At 43.5% G+C, this 18009-nt stretch overlaps 2 protein-coding genes across 16 annotated transcripts in view; one reads left to right on the forward strand and one right to left on the reverse strand.

The window, feature by feature from the left end:
* Nbr1 (NBR1 autophagy cargo receptor) overlaps positions 1-6085 on the reverse strand; it is a 30332-nt gene extending 24247 nt beyond the window's left edge. For 2 of the 11 annotated variants that reach the window (XM_052194256.1, XM_052194258.1), the window contains exons 1-4: positions 5319-5529; positions 4315-4380; positions 2096-2162; positions 1724-1840 (exon numbers count right to left, since the gene is read on the reverse strand). In XM_052194256.1, coding sequence (XP_052050216.1) covers positions 1724-1825 — 102 coding nt within the window. In that variant the 5' untranslated portion in view covers positions 1826-1840; positions 2096-2162; positions 4315-4380; positions 5319-5529. Of the gene's footprint in view, positions 1-1723; positions 1841-2095; positions 2163-4166; positions 4240-4314; positions 4381-5318; positions 5538-5688 lie in introns of those variants that run through there. The other 9 variants (XR_007979694.1, XR_007979695.1, XM_052194252.1 and 6 more) reach the window with 9 other exon arrangements.
* A 235-nt stretch (positions 6086-6320) lies between these two features.
* The window catches only part of Brca1 (BRCA1 DNA repair associated), a 61947-nt gene continuing 50258 nt past the window's right edge, over positions 6321-18009 (forward strand). For 2 of the 5 annotated variants that reach the window (XM_052194670.1, XM_052194674.1), the window contains exons 1-3: positions 6321-6556; positions 8867-8968; positions 14664-14717. In XM_052194670.1, coding sequence (XP_052050630.1) covers positions 8889-8968; positions 14664-14717 — 134 coding nt within the window. In that variant the 5' untranslated portion in view covers positions 6321-6556; positions 8867-8888. The remainder of the gene's footprint in view (positions 6557-8866; positions 8969-14663; positions 14718-18009) is intronic. The other 3 variants (XM_052194672.1, XM_052194671.1, XM_052194673.1) reach the window with 3 other exon arrangements.

Consider the following 18009-nt stretch of genomic DNA (forward strand, 5'->3'; position numbering starts at 1 on the left):
CTTCTCTGGTAGCTTAAAGGAGATGTGAAGAGCACATGCAGGAGTTTGTGGACAGACACATTATCGCCTTACATGTTAAGACTGTTTCATGTCTTATAATGGGCATGTAATACACTTTTATAATTTAAGCATTTCAGGCTGGAGAGATGGCTCAGTGGTTAAGAGCACCCATCATCTGCTTTTCCAGAGGTCCTAAAGTTCAATTCCCAAAACCACACAACCATCTGTAACCAGATCTGATGCCCTCTTCTGGTGTGTCTGAAGGCAGTGACAGGGTACTCACATATATAAAATAAATCTTTAAAAAAAAAAAAAATCCAAAAAGAAGAAAAGGGCAAGCTGCCAACTCAGTCAACTGCTAGAGAAAGAAAGATATGTGGTGCTCAGGTCATTTAACAAGACACCCCCCCCCCCCTTCCTCACAGCCACCTGCCTAGGGCAGTATGGAGAGTGAAGGACTTTCGGCACCAAGTGAAAGGACTTTCTGCAGCAGGATGATGAAGGGGCTTAAAGGGGGGAGTATAGGGCTTAAAGGGGGGAGTATAGGGGGTTAGGTGAGTGTGGCTAGGCGGCGTGGGGGAAGGTGTCCAGGCGGGCCCTTGCCTGGGCACCTCTGCCCCTGAGGGACCACACACACACAGACATGGTATAGAATAGAGTTTATTCAGAATAGGGGATGGAAGTTAGTGGTAGAGAGAGAGGTAGAGAGAGAGAGAGTGTGGAGGCCGGCCATGACCACGTGGAGGGGGGGAAGAGCCCCAAGGGCAGAGAGGTGAGAGAGTATGGGAGAGCGGAGAGCAAAAAGAGAGAGAGGAGGAGCAAGTAGCCCCTCTTATAGTGGGCCAGATCTCTGGGGCGGGGCATACCTGGCTATTGCCAGGTAGGTGTGGGGTGGAGCTTAGACAAAACCCCAACATTCCCCAATGTTTGGTTAATTAATAAAAGAAAAAGAAAAAAGAAAAGAAGAGACGGCGAATACGAGAAAGCCCTGGAAGCCAGGGAACTAGACACTGGAAAGGCCCTCTCTAAGATTTCCTTCCTGTTGAAGCTACCCACATAGATAACCAGGTAAAGACATATCTGTACCCAAAAATGGTTACACTGAACACAGATGCCCAAGTAGTAAACCATTGACCATGGCAAAGAGTACAAAGGGCAAACCAGACGAAGGAAACTATTTCCAAAGCGAGGAGGAAAGGAGCTGCTGCTGCAGCACCCACGGGAGTGCTTGCTTTGCTTTTGGCCAGTTCTGAGACAGCCAACCTTTGACCCAGCAATAAAGCAACTGGCAGGTCTTGCAAAACACAAATCACATCCGTCAGGTAACAAACACAGCGGCTGTCTGCTCTTCAGCCAGACAATACCCCCTACAGCCTGGCTGCAGGGGAGGACAGCCTAATTTATCCCTCAGAATGTTTCTAAACCCCAATTCACTCAAAATATAATTTTACCTCATAGAGTAGAGAGAACCAACTCCCAAAATTGTTCCAGACCTTTGCTCTCTCTCAAAAAAAATTAATATATGTAATTTTAAAGAGGTTTAAAGGAACATAGTTGTTTCTTCTGTCTGTCCTGGTACATATCCTCTACAAATACCAAATCCCTGTAAAAATACAATTTTCAAAAAAGTCCAGAAATAGATAAAATAAACTGCTCAAAATAGCTACATTTTGAAAAATATCTGTATTTAAACCACTGAGAAACAGAACAAAATGGTACTTACCATAGCTTCAACATCAGCCCAGGTTGTATTTTCTGGATCCGAAACCAGAAAGCTTTGAGTTTCATTTTTAAAAGTGACATTTAGAGTAACCTGTGGTTCCATGCTGTCGGGCTGGAGCTGAGAGGATGGGTAGATGAAAGGAAGAGGAAGGGATTAAAAAGCCACCCAGAGACATCAGCTCTGATACATAAGCTACACTTGGGAGATCACAGAGTAGTGTGTTTTCACCAAATCTCACTGTTTCACAGAATTTTTCTTTCTCAGAAATAAAGACTAATGTGCAAACTATTGCCATAAAGATTTGCACGTATGTTACAGTTACACTTAAAGAGAACTTCCAGGTTGGAGAGGAAAGCCGAGTTGGACACACACCTGTAGTCCCAGTTACTCAGGAAGTTGACGCAGGATGGTAACAGGAGTCCAACAGTTCTAGGTCAGCCTAGGAAACAATGAGATCCTGTCTTTAGGATTAAAGAGGTGAGGTGTGGGGAGAGGAGATAAACATCTGTTGAAAGAGTTTAAATTTTGTCCATATCTACAAAACCTCCCTTAACAGGTCTCTAAGATTTTCACTGCCTGCTTTATTTTGGGGCTTCGATACTTGAGCATCTGTAGTGGAAGCCAGCACAGTGGGCTGACACGGGCAAGGGCTCTGCCTTGGGGAGCCAAGTACAAGGAGATTCCAGTTTTAGGCAATGAGTTCAAGAGCCTGGGCTACAGAATGAACACTTGTCTCCAGAAAATAAGCAAGCAAACAAAACCAACACCAAAAATAAAACAACAGCAACAATAACAAACACCTACCAAAACCTCTCACAATCACTTATGGGAAAATTTAAAGGTATATGAAAGTGAAAAAAGGAACATAATGAGTCCTTTTGGACCTATCAGCTGGCTTCCACAATCTCCAACTGGGAGCTAATTTACTTATCCGGTATTCCTTTCTTTCAGGTGTGTGTGTGTTGCTGCAAATGGAATACAGATGTCTAGCTGCCAGGGACTCACTGAGCTACAACTTTGCCCCACGACAATTTCTTTCTTGACAAAATATTCATCCTTTCACTCGGAAATATTTATAAGATGAGAAAAAAAAAAAGCCCCACCATTATCATGCCTAAGAAGCTGGCAATTCTTTAATCAACTACCTACTATTAAAGTCCGTTTTTTTTTGTTTGTTTGTTTATTATATGTAATTAAGTACACTGTAGCTGTCTTCAGACACCCAGAAGAGGGAATCAGATCTCATTATGGATGGTTGTGAGCCACCATGTGGTTGCTGAGATTTGAACTCAGGACCTTCGGAAGAGCAGCCAGTAGTGCTCTTAACTGCTGAGCCATCTCTCCAGCCCAGTCTGTTTGATTTTAGTGAAGGACTTTGCTTACTGATGAACTGTAGACTTTAGGGGGAAGATAGTTTAAGTTGTTTGAAGCTACAAGTAAACTCACTGGCAAAAAAAAGTCACCTCTTAAAATATTCAGCACATTTTTGAATCTGCATCTAGAAAGGGCCAGATTCCCAGATTCTGCTCCACACACAAGAGGCAAACAAAATTAAGTCCTAGACTTTTCCAATGTCACAGGAAGGGAGGCCATGGGATAGAAAGACTCGGGGTTCCACATACAGTTCCACCACAAGACTAGTCGTGGAACTGTGAGCAGGACTGTTTATCTCTGAGCTTTGATTGTTTAATCTGTAAAAACAATACTATTTGCTGACCTTAACTGTGTTATGAAAGGAATCTAATAAAATTATGCCTAGGAGATTGGGAGTAAGGTGCAACCAGTCAGGACAAGTATGTACAGAACTGTGGGGTTAATTTCTAGCACCACAGCCGGGCGGTGGTGGCGCACACCTATAATCCCAGCACTCTGGGAGGCAGAGGCAGGTGGATTTCTGAGTACAGAGAAACCCTGTCTCCAAAAATCCAAAAAATAAAAAAACCCCAAAAAATCTAGCATCACAAAGTGTGTAAATTCTTATCAACAGAAACAATTCTTTAATTCCTTAAAATAGCTTTTTTGAAGCTAATTTTTGAAGGAGACATAGTTTCATTCTGCAGCCCTTGCTCGCCTGGAAACTGCTATAAATTTACCTGCTTCTGCCTTGTATTATGGATACAACTGTAATTTTAAAAAACCTGCAGGGTTGGAGATGGCTCAGCAGTCAAGAGCAGTGCCTCTCACCCACATAGCAGCTTACAACTGTCTGTAATTCCATTTCCAGGGGAATCTAACACCCTCCTATAGACATATAAACAGGCAAAAACACCAATGGTCTAAAAATAAATAATTAAAACAAAAGAACCTTGTAGTCTTTATTCTGACTATTTTATATACTCAATTATTCATTTTTTCCATTACTTGTCTTTATCTAGAGTTAGCTTTGCTGCCAAACTAATGCTAATCTCTAGACCAACCCTGTTGACACCCAGCAATCATTTACCTTAAATGCCATTCTTCCTTAGGAGCTTTAAAATTTAGGCAGATGCTCATCAACTCCCCAGCACTTTGGAGGTTTTTTTTTTTTTCTTTAAATCAGAAAAACAAAGTGACCCAGTTTGCCAAACGTAAAAGCTCTGAAACACACTCACACTTTCCAACTTCAAGAAATACTCTTCCACTCTTCTCTGTCTGGAAGGAAACTAATCTTCCCCGTTCTGAAATTACACAAGTGGGAATTAGTTTCCATACTTTGGAGTTCAACCAGCTGTTCTGCCAGTGGGAGAAAACAGGAAGTAGGAGGATCTCGTTTAGCTGGCCAATATACAGGTCTTCATAAAGGGCTTACGTGTGAAAATTCTTTCAGTCAGAGCATTAATATTGAACTTGCAAAAATATCAAAAGTACAGTTAACCACATCTATACCTGAAGGTTTATCTCCAGCAGTCGGGTAGCTGGGCCTAAGCCTGCATTTTCCTGAGTGGCATTGTAAACTCATGCCTTATTGACTCACGTTCATGTGGCCAAAGTCAGCTTTTCCTCATGTGATTATTTTTCAATCCCGACAAATAATTTTAATAAAGCCAACCTGGGAATCTGAGCTTCATTTTCTCTACCAGAAGCGGACACACGCAACCTAAGCTTTAAAATGTGTCATCCGAAAGGTGGGTGTTTGACATAACGGGAAAAACGATGCTTGTCTAACGCGGAAGGTCCTACCTCAAGATATCTTCCTTCAATAGAGCCTCAAATGAGAATTCAAAATGAGAATCCAAAAATAGAATGAGGAAGATGTGTGTCCTTTCTTGTCCCAGACTTAATCCTAGTCTTTCAGTAATCGTTTCCTGGAACTCCATGTCCCCAGGACAGTGAGTGTCACGACCATCGACGCCCTCTTTTTGTTCTAGGGGAATCTAGACCTTCTCTTAGCAGAAACCGGTCTTTCTAAGCCATGATCCGTCTACCTCAGCCAGCATCCACCCCCCACTATCGATGACAACCCAAGCGACTCCCTCATTTGGTCACTGAAAAGACTGGCTGCCCCTGAACACGGAAAAAGTCATCCTTCTTTGCAAGATTTTTTTCCCTTGAACCGCCCCGAGCACTCTAAGAAAGGCGAGTCCCTTCTTCTAGGTAACAGTAGTGGCTTCCTTACCAGCTTTCCGCCCACGGGGGGCGCTTGGCAGTGGCCAGTGCAAGGACCGTTCTCGGCCAGCTCGGCTGCTATCCCTGCGGGGTGAATCTAACATGGCGGACAGAGACCGGGCCTAGTCCCATGTTTCCCGGAGTTTTCCACAAGATGATTGGCTCTTTCTATTTGCCCCTCAAAATCACCACTCTACCGATTGGTCAATGCTGCGTTGGCAAGGGCGGGACAGAAGCTCTCTGAACCGCACAACAATAACAAACATCCAGGCCGAGGGGCGGAACTAGTGCGGGGATGTCAGCTGGTTGGATTTCCCTTTCCCTAGCCGATTGGCCACCCTCTGCTTTTCCCAGGTCACTGACACTGGAGGACTAGTTACCCGAGAATCGCGGGGCTGGACGGGAATTGTAGTCTTCCTGGAACTTACAGCTCCTTTTAGTCTATTTTCTGTGCGCAAGACACGAACACAGAACGCTGCGATGCATAGCAGCTAAGTTGCATAACTGCGAGAAGGTCTCCGCTGTATCGATTGGGTTACTGTGGTAATCGTGCCTGCTTCCGGTGTGGGAAGCTCCTTTTCCGTAAGACTACAGTTTCCAAGGGATGCCGTGGAAAAGGCCTTTTGTTCCGCAATGCATGCTGGAATTGGTAGTTCTTTTTCACAATCCTCTATTTACCGAAACTGGAGACTTCCATGGCAGGAAGACTGAGGGAGGGATGAGACCTCGTCTTGCAACTGCTTTGGGCACTACCTTGCGCTCATATTCCGGCCTCAGGTAGCGATTCCGACCCTTTGTACAGAATTACTGTGACGCAATAAGCAGGCGTAGATGCGAAGGGGTTGCCTAATAGAAAACTCAAGATTCTTTCTCTTCCGTCTCTTTCTAGTGACGGCATACAGGAAAAGACTAGGTAGCCAATCCCGAACCCAGAAAGAGTTCAACCCCACCCACCCCCAACTCGCTCCTCCCCTCCCTTCCGCTGACGTATCTGGATCTCGAGTTCCGAAAGGCTAGCACTAGGCGCCAAGCAGCCGGTTTCCTTAGCGACAAAGAGCGCGGGAATTTCAGATAGATTGTAATTGCGGCTGCGCGGCGGCTGCCCGTGCAGCCGGAGGACCCAGCACCTTTTCGGGTGCTTCTCCGGCATCTAGGCCTCGGCGCTTGGAGGCACGGATCTTTTTCTCGGAAGAAAGGTGAGACAGCCCTGAGGAACAGTGAGGGTACCTCGGAATACTCTTATGGAAGGTAGGAAGCTGCAGGTGGAGATGGGTGTTTACTGATAAGGAAAGTGCCTGGGGCGGAACCAAAGGGTCCAAGACGTTTTCAAACAGGACTCCTGGGAAGGGTGCAGTTTGTGCATTCCCGGGGGCAGCTGTGAGGAAGAGGGCAAAGGCTGTCTGAGGGGGAGTCCTAGTTGTAATCGAACCTTGAATGTAATATAAGGATGCGGGCTAAAGGATGAGGGGAGAGGCGGGCAGAAATGTGGCAGGGAAGAGGGAAAAAACAAACAAACAAACCAGAGTTTGTGGAGGGAAATTCCTGAAGAACTAGACCCATGTACATTTCACAGAAGCTGCTGAAAGGGAAGTACGTAAAGGAATGGCAATAGTAAAAAATGCTGTTGGCAGAGAAGACGTGTTTAAAGAGAGTCTTGAGGTTAAGTGCCTTAACAGGGAAACATCCAGAAGAGGTAGGGTGGAGAAGCGTCAGCCGTTTTTAGTGTTCCTTTTGGTGACTTTTTAAAAAATATATGTGCTCCTTTTTTGTTTTGTTGGTTAGGGTTTTTGCTGTTGGTTTGGTTTGCTTTTGGCTTTTGTGTAGCCTTGGCTGAGCTGGAACTAGCTCTGTAGAGCAGGTTGGCCACGAACTCACAGAGATCCGCCCACCTCTGCCTCCTGAATGCTGGGTATTAGTTTTGAGACTGTGAAATGAAATGAGTCTGGTCTTATTTGCATAGCTCTTGCTGGCATGGAACTGTATGTGTACAGCAGCAGGCTGGTCTCAAACTCCTCCACCTGCCCCGGCTTCCGGGGAGGAGGGGTTAAAGGTACCCTGCTCAGCTAGTTTTGGAGTTTTTGAAACAGGGTCTTCTGTAATTGGATTGGCCTTCAACGCCTTATGTAGCTCTAGGTGACTGGACTCTAAATCCTCTTGCCTGTACTTCCTCAATGCTGAGAGTCCAAGTTTAAACCACCATACCTGATCTTTTGGCCTCCTGAACTAGCCCAGAAAGACTGTAGGTCTAACACCACTGCGCCTTCTTTGGTTTTGATTCTAAGCAAGAAAAAGAAATCCAGATGCTGGAGAAAGTTCATGTATACCACTTCTGTCTGGTCGCTCCACTGTGGCTTTTTTTTTTTTTCCTTGAAGAAATGAAAGCTTTAGAGGCTATGTGCCAAAGAGTAGAGAATTTAGATTGCTCGCTACAAAGAGCAACTGCTAAGAATTTTATTTATTTATTTACTTTTTTGTTTTTTTGAGACAGGGTTTTTCTATACAGCCCTGGCTGTCCTGAAACTCATTCTGTAGACCAGGCTGGCCTGGAACTCAGAGATCTGCCTGCCTTTGCCTCTCAGTGCTGGGATCAAATATATGTGCCACCATTGCCTGGGGAAATTTTTATTTTTATTTTTTCCAATTTTTTGGATTTTGGTTTTTTTCGAGACAGGGTTTCTCTGTGTAGCCCTGGCTGTCCTGGAACTCACTCTGTAGACCAGGCTGGCCTCAAACTCAGAAATCCGCCTGCCTCTGCCTCCCAAGTGCTGGGATTACAGGCGAGCGCCACCACTGCCTGGCTGAAATTTTTATTTTTTTAAAGATTTTTTTTATAATCATCTTTAATTAAGTGTATATGTGTGCAGAGGTTCTGCCCTGGATCTATAGTTCCAGACATCTGACATGGTGCTGGGAAGAGGCACATTCTGTTAACCACGGAGCCATCTTGATTTTGGGTTTTTAAAAGAGTTTTTTACAACTGTTCCCTTCATTATATATATATGTGAGTACACCATCACTGTCATGAGACACATCAGAAAAGGGCATTGGATTCTATTCTAGATGGTTGTGAGCCGCCATGTGGTTGTTGGGAATTGAACTTCTGGAAGAGCAGTGAGTGCTTGTAATGGCTATCTCGTTAGCCTCTTGTTTTTGTTTTGTTTTGTTTTGTTTTAGTGAAGTTTTTTTCATCAGCTCTATGGTTGGTATAGTTCTAAAGCACTCCAAATTTAAAGTTTTCTTATTTAGAAATGATAAACTAGGCGCGGTAGCTTACACCTGTACTCAGAAATCGGAGGCTGCTCTGGGCTGCATAGTTATTTCCAGTCACGTGTGGGCCGCAGAGTGAGAACTCTTCCATAAAGCGTGGATGGGGGTGACTTACCATCAGTCATTCCAGCACTAAGTGGGTGCTGGATCAGAGGTTTAAGACTAGCCTTGAGTACGGACAGGTACAAAGCCAGTGTGGGTCAAAAGGAAGAAGAAAGTTGGCAGGGAAGCTGCTGTGTGTAAAAGCCTTTTAATATAGTTTAATTACATGTGTTTTTAAATTTGTGTTAGAAGTTCACTGGAACTGGAAGCAATGGATTTATCTGCTGTTCGAATTCAAGAAGTACAAAATGTCCTTCATGCCATGCAGAAAATCTTAGAGTGTCCAATCTGGTAAGTCAATGGAAGAGTTTATTAATCTGAGGTTCTTTCATGCAAATGAGTAGAAGAGGCTTAAGATAGAGAAAAACAATCTATTTAATATTAAAACGACTTTGTATTTTTCATCACTGAAGAGTTTTAAAAGTACAGAAAAGCAGTCTTTACTCTGCCACCCCTCTCCCCTGTCCAGGCAAAAAGACTGTCTTGATATGTTCTTCCTCTTGGCAGGATTCTGGCTTTTTCTCTAGCTGTAGGACCAGCCTGATCTCTTAGAATGACTCTAGTAAATAGTGTCAAAATAACATAAGAATCCTTGGAATTTGCGAGAGCCTCTGTCTTGGGGTGAGACTTGGGCTAAAACTGTTCTGGTAAATTTAAATGAGAATGCCACCAGTCCTCAAAGCTTTTAGCAAGTCCGGGGTGCAATGAGGTTTTAAATTTCTCTTTCTGTGAAATGAAGAGAGAACTGATCTTTTTGTCTATTCAGGCATTTCCACATTCCTGCTTTTTTGGGGGTGTGTGGGGTGGGGGTGGGGTTACACTATATAGACCAAATCAGCCTCAAACTCACCCTCTTGCCCAGCTGGCCTTGAACTCATATCCTTCTGCCTCAGTCTCTTCTGTGCTCAGGTTCTAAGCACACACTACCACACCTAGCTAAAAAAGTGAATTCTGACCAGTGTTTATCTGTGTAACTCTTTCCTCAAAGATAGGAAATGTTTCCATTACCCTAGAAAGTTCTCTTGTGTGCTCAGGGAGTTCTTAATTTTCAAGCCTTCTAGGACCTTTGGAAATTAGTTTTTAGTGTGTGATTTTGTGGTTTTTAGAATTTTATGCACTGGGGCTCAGAATGTAGCTCAGTGGAATGGCTTGGTTAGCACATGGGAAGCCCTCGGTTCAGTTTCCATCACCTAGTGGCAGACCTCTGTAATCCCATCAGAAGGCAGAGAGACTGGAGGAGTAGAGATCAAGGTCATCTTTGACTGAGAGGCTAGTCTGGGATACGTACGACCCTGTTTCTTTTTTCTTGGAAGTAGAAAAGCTTGATAAATAGCTTTAGGCTCCAAGTTCAGTTTTCAGCGCCACAAATAGATGATAAAGAAAGGAATGCTCTGAGAAGGGGTCCCTGGCATAAGGAATGTTAAAATTCCTAAGCAAGGGCTGGGGAGAGCTCTTCCAGAGGACCTAAGTTCAAGTCCCAGCACCCACATGGCAACTTAAAACTGTCTGTAACTTCAAGATCTGACATCCTCACACAGACATCCATACAGGAAAACACCAATATACATCAAATAAAATAAATACATGAATAAATTATTAAAAATGAAGCAAGAAATTTGGAGGGCTGGAGAGATGGCTCAGAGGTTAAAAGTACTGACTGCTCTTCCAAAGGTCCTGAGTTCAAATCCCAGCAACCACATGGTGGCTCACAACCATCTGTAGTGTAGAGGCAGGCTGAAAATACGCCTGCCTCTGCCTCCCAAGTGCTAGGATTACAGGCATGCACCACCATGCCCAGCAAAACTAGTTGTTTTTAAAGCTTAAGGTCATTTATATAGAATGTTCTCTAGTGGGACTGAACCTCTCGCGAGTACCTTCTTTCTCTGTATGTTAATAGGAAATGAATCCTATAGCACACTCTACTGCTGATTACACTCTCAGCCCATACAGTTAGTCTTGTCTTTTCCTTTCCTTTCCTTTCCTTTCTCTTTCTCTTTCTCTTTCTCTTTCTCTTTCTCTTTCTCTTTCTCTTTCTCTTTCTCTTTCTCTTTCTCTTTCTTTCTTTCTTTCTTTCTTTCTTTCTTTCTTCCTTCCTTCCTTCCTTCCTTCCTTCCTTCCTTCCTTCCTTCTTTCTCTTTTCTTTTTTGGTTTTTCAAGATAGGGTTTCTCTCTATAGCCCTGGCTGTCCTGGAACTCACTCTGTAGAGCAGACTGGCCTCGAATTTAAAAATCCACCTTAAAAAAAAAAGCCGGGTGGTGGTGGCGCACGCCTGTAATCCCAGCACTCTGGGAGGCAGAGGCTGGTGTATTTCCAGCCTGGTCTATAGAGTGAGCTCCAGGGCTATACAGAGAAACCCTGTCTGGGGGGAAAACAAAACAAAAAACAAAACAAACAAACAAATCCTGTTACTTGGAGCTTTTAATCCTAGTTATTGGGAGACAGATGCAAAGAGATTTCTGAGTTGGAGTTCAGCCTGTCTTACGTAGCAAATTTCTGGACAGCCAGGGCTACATAGAGACCCTGCCTAATACCAAAAAATAAATATGTATACATACATACATACATATATACATATATACATACATACATACACATACATACATACATACATACATTCCTAGAAAAAATAAAACAAAAGTTCTTTGGGGTAGCCAAGGATAAGGTACTCAGTTCTTAGATCTCCTGCACTGAGGTTTCTTTTGTCCCTGAGTTATTTAGCTTTTCTTTTATTCTCAAGGTGGGTTCTTGTGATGTCCAGACTGGTCTCCAAGTCCTGTGTTCATGTGGTCTTCCCAACTTAGCCTCCCAAGTATCTGGAACCACAAATATGCACTACTATACCTAGCTCTGTTGGCAGGTCCTTGTGGTATTTGGTCATCTTTGATGTGTGTATATCTGGGTGGGGGAGGTTATTTTGTTTTTTGCTTGCTTGTGTGTTTTCTCAGGACAAGATTTCTCTTTGTTTAGCCCTAGCTGTACTGGAACTCCCTCTGTAAACCGGGCTGGCCTCAAACTCACAGATCTACCAGTTTTTGCCTACAAAGTACTAGTGTGCTGGTGTTAAAAATCATGGGTCATGACTGGCTGGCAGGCTCTTTGTACCTTTTAAAATGTGACTGTAACATTTTTTAAGTGCTGCAATGGGTATCTATTCTGTTGTTTTTTTTTTTTTCCTAATCCAAATCTAGCTGCTGTTCCCAGTGATTCATACTGTTAAAACTCAAAGTACAGATAGGCAGTAGGCTGAAAATGCTGTGTGGCATGAAAAGTGTTGAAAACATTTGAATTTTGTAGTAAACATTTACTCTTATCAGAAGCTAGAAGAGAAACATTTTGGTTTTTTTTATCCATTTTCATTTCTATTCGTCTCCAAGCTCTTCCTACAACAGTCCCTACCTTTTTACATATGGGAGTTTTCATCTGTTCAGAGTTGGTGTTTACAGTGTGTTTATATAGCTTGGATCGTAATTACCATACTGAAATATAATTATTTCAGAATTGAGTCAGTGGTGAGAATGAAAGCCATCTGGTATCATGACTCAATCCAGTTTCTCTTTCACTAAGAACTTCCTTTGGTGTCTAGCCTGTCTCAGAAGCAGTGATCTAGGAACAGATCAAGTCTCCTCTGTGGAGATTGTTCTCACAGTAACCCCAGAAGACTGCCGCAGTGGGAGCTAAGACTCAGGTAGAAAGCTTGGCCTGAGGTCACTCTGCTCATGCAGACAGAGCTGGTGGTAGGAGCCAGCCTTGAGGCTTAGTCAGGTGCGTCCATTGCCCTCTGCATGGTCAGGATCCCCATGACCTCAAGACCTACATTACTAGGCCCTTTTGGGCCACTCTTCCCTCCCAGCCTTTCCTGTGATCCTGTTCTACGTGTACCAAAAGAACTGTGTGTCTCACGCTAGCAAGTCTTCTCTTGAGTGTCCTACATGGCTGTTAACACTGGGACTCAGTGTCTGTATCTCACACATAGCAAAGTTACAGACAATAGCCGAGTGTCCTGGCCTGCTGTGCTCCCAGCTACCTCTGCCCTGCACTGCAGGCCTCCTTCAGCAGAGTGGCTGGCCAACACTGACACCAGGCACGCTCCTGCTCAGCCTCCTCCCCGCTCCACCTCCAGTGATTGCAGTTTGTCCCTTGTGACTCAGCTGTCCTCTGCCGTCACTTCCTTGTTTGTGTATTTATTTTTGCCACTCTATATAGACCTGCTCATGAGCACTACGCAGTGTCCTTTTGTCCTCTTTAGTTTTTCTTTCTTTTTTTTTAAAGCACATTTCTTCCTTCTGGATGATAAGTTCGTGCTGCAGTTCATTTTCCCATTTGCTTTGTGCATATGCTTGAACTTTTCCTACTCAGTTTTAAAAAGTTAGTCCCGATCCATGCAGGTACCCGGCTGTGAGGTGGGCTGTTAAGATGGCTCAGCAGGTGAAAGCATTTACCACCACCTGACAGCCTGAGTTTGATCCTTAGGACCCACGAGTTGTTCTCTGACTTCCACATGTGCGCCACGGCAACTGCACACACTCATGCCTCGCCCGATACATACACATACATAAGTACATTTTTTTTTAAGTACTGTGAGGCAATCAAAAATATATACATTAGGCTTCACATAACCATGGCTAGGGTACATACATTCCAAGATCTCTAAAGGGTGTCTGAAACCTCAAATAATACTGCATACACTATGGTGTTTTCCCCCTCCCCCTCTCTCAATGCATACATACCCTTGATAAACTTTTACCATTTCACTTAAAGGAGCATTTTATAGCTACTGACAGCTGAGCTACATGATGTGAGTGATGTGAACCAGTCAGGTCCTCTGGACTAGCAAGTGCCCTTGACTGCTGAGCCATCTCCCCTCTCTTCAGCCACTGGTTTGATTTGGGGGGCATGGATGACCTTGAACTTGCTATACAGTCTGATGACCCACATTCACTCTCCTGCTTCTTTTTCTAGTTCTGGAATTGTGGGACTACGCTACCACACTAAGGACACGTGTGTGTGTGTGTGTGTGTGTGTGTGTGTGATTCAGGATATGCATTCAGAATGCTGGTTGACAGAGTGAAAATAACCAATGTGAAAGAAATATCAGTTGTCAAGCCAGGGCCTTGAACACGGTCCGGAGGTGCTCTGTTGTTGAGCTTCGCTCCCAGCCTAACTAACCTGGAGCCTGGAGGGGGCAGCTTTCTGGATGCTCCCTGAAAGGCTCTTTTGTTTGTTTGTTTGTTTGTTTGTTTGTTTTGTTTCCTTTGAGGCAGGGTCTCTGTGTGGAGCCCTGACTGGTCTTGAACTCTCAGAGTCTACCTGTTTCCTTTCTTCCTCTTCAGGGCTGGAGGTGCCAGCACACCCAGCAGGATCAAACTTTCTCCTCTGTTCCTTGTTCCTAGCCTGGTAGACCTTTAATACTGAATTATCCTAAAACAGTGCTTCTCGGGGGCTGGAGAGATGGCTTAGGGGTTAAGAGCACTGACTGCTCTTCTGAAGGTCCTGAGTTCAAATCCCAGCAACCACATGGTGGCTCACAACCATCTGATGGAATCTGATGTCTTCTTCTGGGGTGTCTGATGAGAGCGACAGTGTATGCACATACATAAAATAAATCAATAAATCTTTAAAAAACTAAAAACAAACAAACAAACAAACAAAAAAAAAAACAGTGCTTCTCAACCTTGCTAATGGTTTGACCTTTAATACAGTTCCTCGTGTTGTGATGACCCCCAACCATAAAATGATTTTTGTTGCTACCTTATGATTATAGTTTCTCTACTGTTATGAATTGTAAATATCTGTGTTACCTGTGTTTTCTGATGGTCTAAGGTCAATCAACCCCCAAAGGGGTCACAACCCACAGGTTGTCCTAAATCTATATCCAGGCTTGGTTACAGCAACTTAAAGCTGAACCTCTTTAACAAAAACAAGTGTTTGTGTATAAACAACTACTTAGCCACACACTCTCTCTCTCTTTGTCCTGTACTCTTCTAGTTTGGAACTGATCAAAGAACCGGTTTCCACAAAGTGCGACCACATATTTTGCAAGTAAGTGAATGATTTTGTAGATCCATTATTAGTTTTTGCACGTGTTCTTCATTGTACAGCATTGGTTTCTTCTGCTAAATGACAAGAAAACTAGTGTTCTTCCTCAGGAAGCACTTAGGAAATCCTCATGTATATTGGTTGTAGCCATCGTTCTTGGTAAAGTTGTAGCATAGCTTATCTGTGTATAAGAAATCACATAGCTGTGTTGTACAGAGGTTTTGTTTGGTTTTGGTGTCCGAGGGTGAATGGAGATTGAAGTATTTGAGAAATGTGCAAACTGTTTCAGCCATCACCCCTTCTTGTTTCTGTTCATTCCTAAGTGACCTTCCGCTCTTCCTGATTAAAAGGTGCAGTGTTTGTGGGCTCTGTGGTGCTGATGAAGACAGGGATCTGAACAATATATATTTATAATTTATTTGTAGTTTACAAAATATAATTTACAAAAATATTTATTTTACAATTCATTCATATCAATAATTCCAGTGACACATAGCCCTCCATATCTAGAGATTATGTATTGGCTGAGTATATCATTTATCGTGTATCATTTAATTTACAAAAAAATGCCTATTTATATGTATGGCTATGCTTATGTGAATATATGCACGTGTGTGTTGGATCTCCAGAAGCTGGAGTTACAGAGGCTGCCCAGTGTGGGCACTGGGAAACAAGCTCGTGTCCTCTGCTAGAGCAGCCAGTTCTCGTACCCACTGAGCCATCTTTCCAGCCCTGGAGCATTGATATAGATAGTCTAAGTAAGCTATATATCTTTTTATGTAAGGAACTTAATCATCCAAAACTTTTGGTATCCATGCGACCTATCTCCCTCATTCTGAGGGTAGACTGTTAAGAATCTTGCTCTTGGGTGGCTCAGCTGCTTCTCTTCTAGAGGTCCTGAGTTCAATTCCCAGCAACCACATGGTGGTCAAAATTATCTGTAATGGGATCTGATGCCCTCTTCTGGTGTGTCTGATGACAGTGACAGTGTACCCACATATATGAAATGAATATGGCCCGAGGGAGTAGTGGGGCCTGAAAAAATAAAAAAAAAATAATAATGAAATAATAATAAAAAGTTGTCATTTTAAAAAAAAATAAGAATCTTGCTCTTTTTTGTTGCTTAAACCGTTTCCAATATTATTATAGTTCTAGCAGTCAGAAACTCAAAATGAACCTTAGGGCCAAGCTGCAGCTGTTGGCAGAGCTGTTTCACTCTGGAGGCAGTTTCCAGAATAGTCATTCCTTGGCTCCGTCTGTGTGAAGCTGCATTTTTGTGGTCACATGTCCTCCTTGGTCCTTTTGTCTTCTTTTTTGTGTCAGGGTCTGTTTCTAAAGGAAGCTGTCTTTCCTAGGGGTGCTTTGTTATGTTTTCCCTTTTTTGTTTTATTTTCTTTTGTCTTTTGAGACATCTCAACTGTGCATCCCTAAGTAGCTTTGAACTCGATCTGTAGACCAGACTAGCTCTGAGCTTCCTGTGAGCCTCCTGCTTCCGCTTCCTAAACACCGATGGTACGGGTATGGGCCACAGCATCACCGATGGTACTGGTGTGGGCCACAGCATCTAGCCTTTGAAATGAAGGTATGTAAGTCGGTCATGACGGCTTACACCATGTCTTAGTTACTGCTGCTGTGATAAAACACTGTAACCCAGAGAGATTATAGAAGGAAGCATTTAACTGGGGCTTACAGTTCCAGATGGGTAGGAGTCCGTCACCTCACCCCATGGCCAAGATCACAGCAGGGACCTGGCAGGGCATATGACAGGCATGGTGCTAGAACACTAGAGCTCACATCCAGGAAGCAAGAATAATAATGGAAATAGTAGTTTGTGCTGTTATTTAAGTTAATTTTCTGGCTATATGGCCTCTACGTGTTAAACTATATATTGTGTAGGAACAGTTTCTTGTTTTAATTTTATTTTATTTCTCATTATGTGCACTCCGTGGGTCGAGTGTGGGATGTGTATATGAGCGTAGATGCCCATGGAGGCCAGAAGAAGGGTTGAATTCCCTGGAGTAGGAGTTCCAAGCAGTTTTGAGCTATCTGTGGGTGCTGAACGGAACTCAAGCCCCCATAAGAGCAGTCCAAGCCCTTGTCTGCTGAGCCATATTTCTTGCCCCCTTAATGGCATTTTTGGGACATGATGGGAATATTCTAAGATTGGACTGATTTGAAGAAATAGTCTACTGGGCCATGCCTTTAGGTTCCATCTGTTCATGGTTCTTTACCCTCCCCACTGTTTTCCTCCCCTTCCCTCTCTCTGTGTGGTCCCCTCCACTATTCACCTGTCCTTATTGCCTTGATATTTCTACCTTGCCTCTGGCCTAAAGCACTGGAGCCAGTCACCTATGAACTGAAATTGTGAGCAAAAACGTTTACTCCAAAGAGTGCGATTCACAATCTCCAAGCGCCTGTGTTGTTCCATATTTACTATACCTTAGTTCAGACTAAGTGGCACATCTGTCTGGTAGCTGATTTACCAGATAGTGCAGTTGTTAAAGCTTAATCCTCAAGGAGTTTCCGGGTCAGTAACAGCAGCAGCCCATAAGAGCTTGCTTTTCTCTTAGCCTATCCTACACGACTGAATAAAGCATTTAAAAATAAGGAATCTAAAAAGAGGGAATACATGTTAAAGACTTGGCCATGCTCTGCATCCGTCTCCTGTATACTATCACCAATGACTTCAATTCCCTTAATCTTTCTTGGTTTTCATTAATGTCGGTATTTGCTTTTTATTCCCTACCCTATTGTGTCTGTTAAAACAGCAAGGATTTTCCTTTGCTTTATTATTATATCTGGAGTGGTACCAGATATGTTATGAGGATCAGTTATGTGCCTGAGTCACTTCGTTAGTTATCACCACTGAATCTCCACTGCTTGTCCGTGATCCATTCGAGTTCATTTTTGTGTGTGGAGTGAGGTAAGAGTCTAACTTTTGGGTTGAGGAAATGACTCAGTTGGCAAAGTATGAACCATACAAAACTAAAGTCTTTATGTGCCCAGGACCCAAAAGCTAAGCATGGCTTTATGTGCCTGTAATCGCAGTGCTGGGGAGGTGGAGACAGGAGGATCCCCGGGCTTGCTGGCTAGCTAGAATAGCAAAATCAATGAGCTCCAGGTTCAGGAAGAGGTCCTGTCTCAAAAAATAAGGTGGAGAATGATTGGTTATCACTAAATGTGGTGGCATGCACCTTTAATCTCAGTACTTGGGAGGCAAAGGGAAGTGGATCTCTGAGTTTGAGGTCAGTCTCATCCTGGTCTACTAAGTGAGTCCAGGATAGCCAGGGTTTAC

The sequence above is a fragment of the Apodemus sylvaticus genome, chromosome 10, assembly GCF_947179515.1.
Source record: "Apodemus sylvaticus chromosome 10, mApoSyl1.1, whole genome shotgun sequence".
Classification (NCBI taxonomy): Eukaryota; Metazoa; Chordata; class Mammalia; order Rodentia; family Muridae; genus Apodemus; species Apodemus sylvaticus.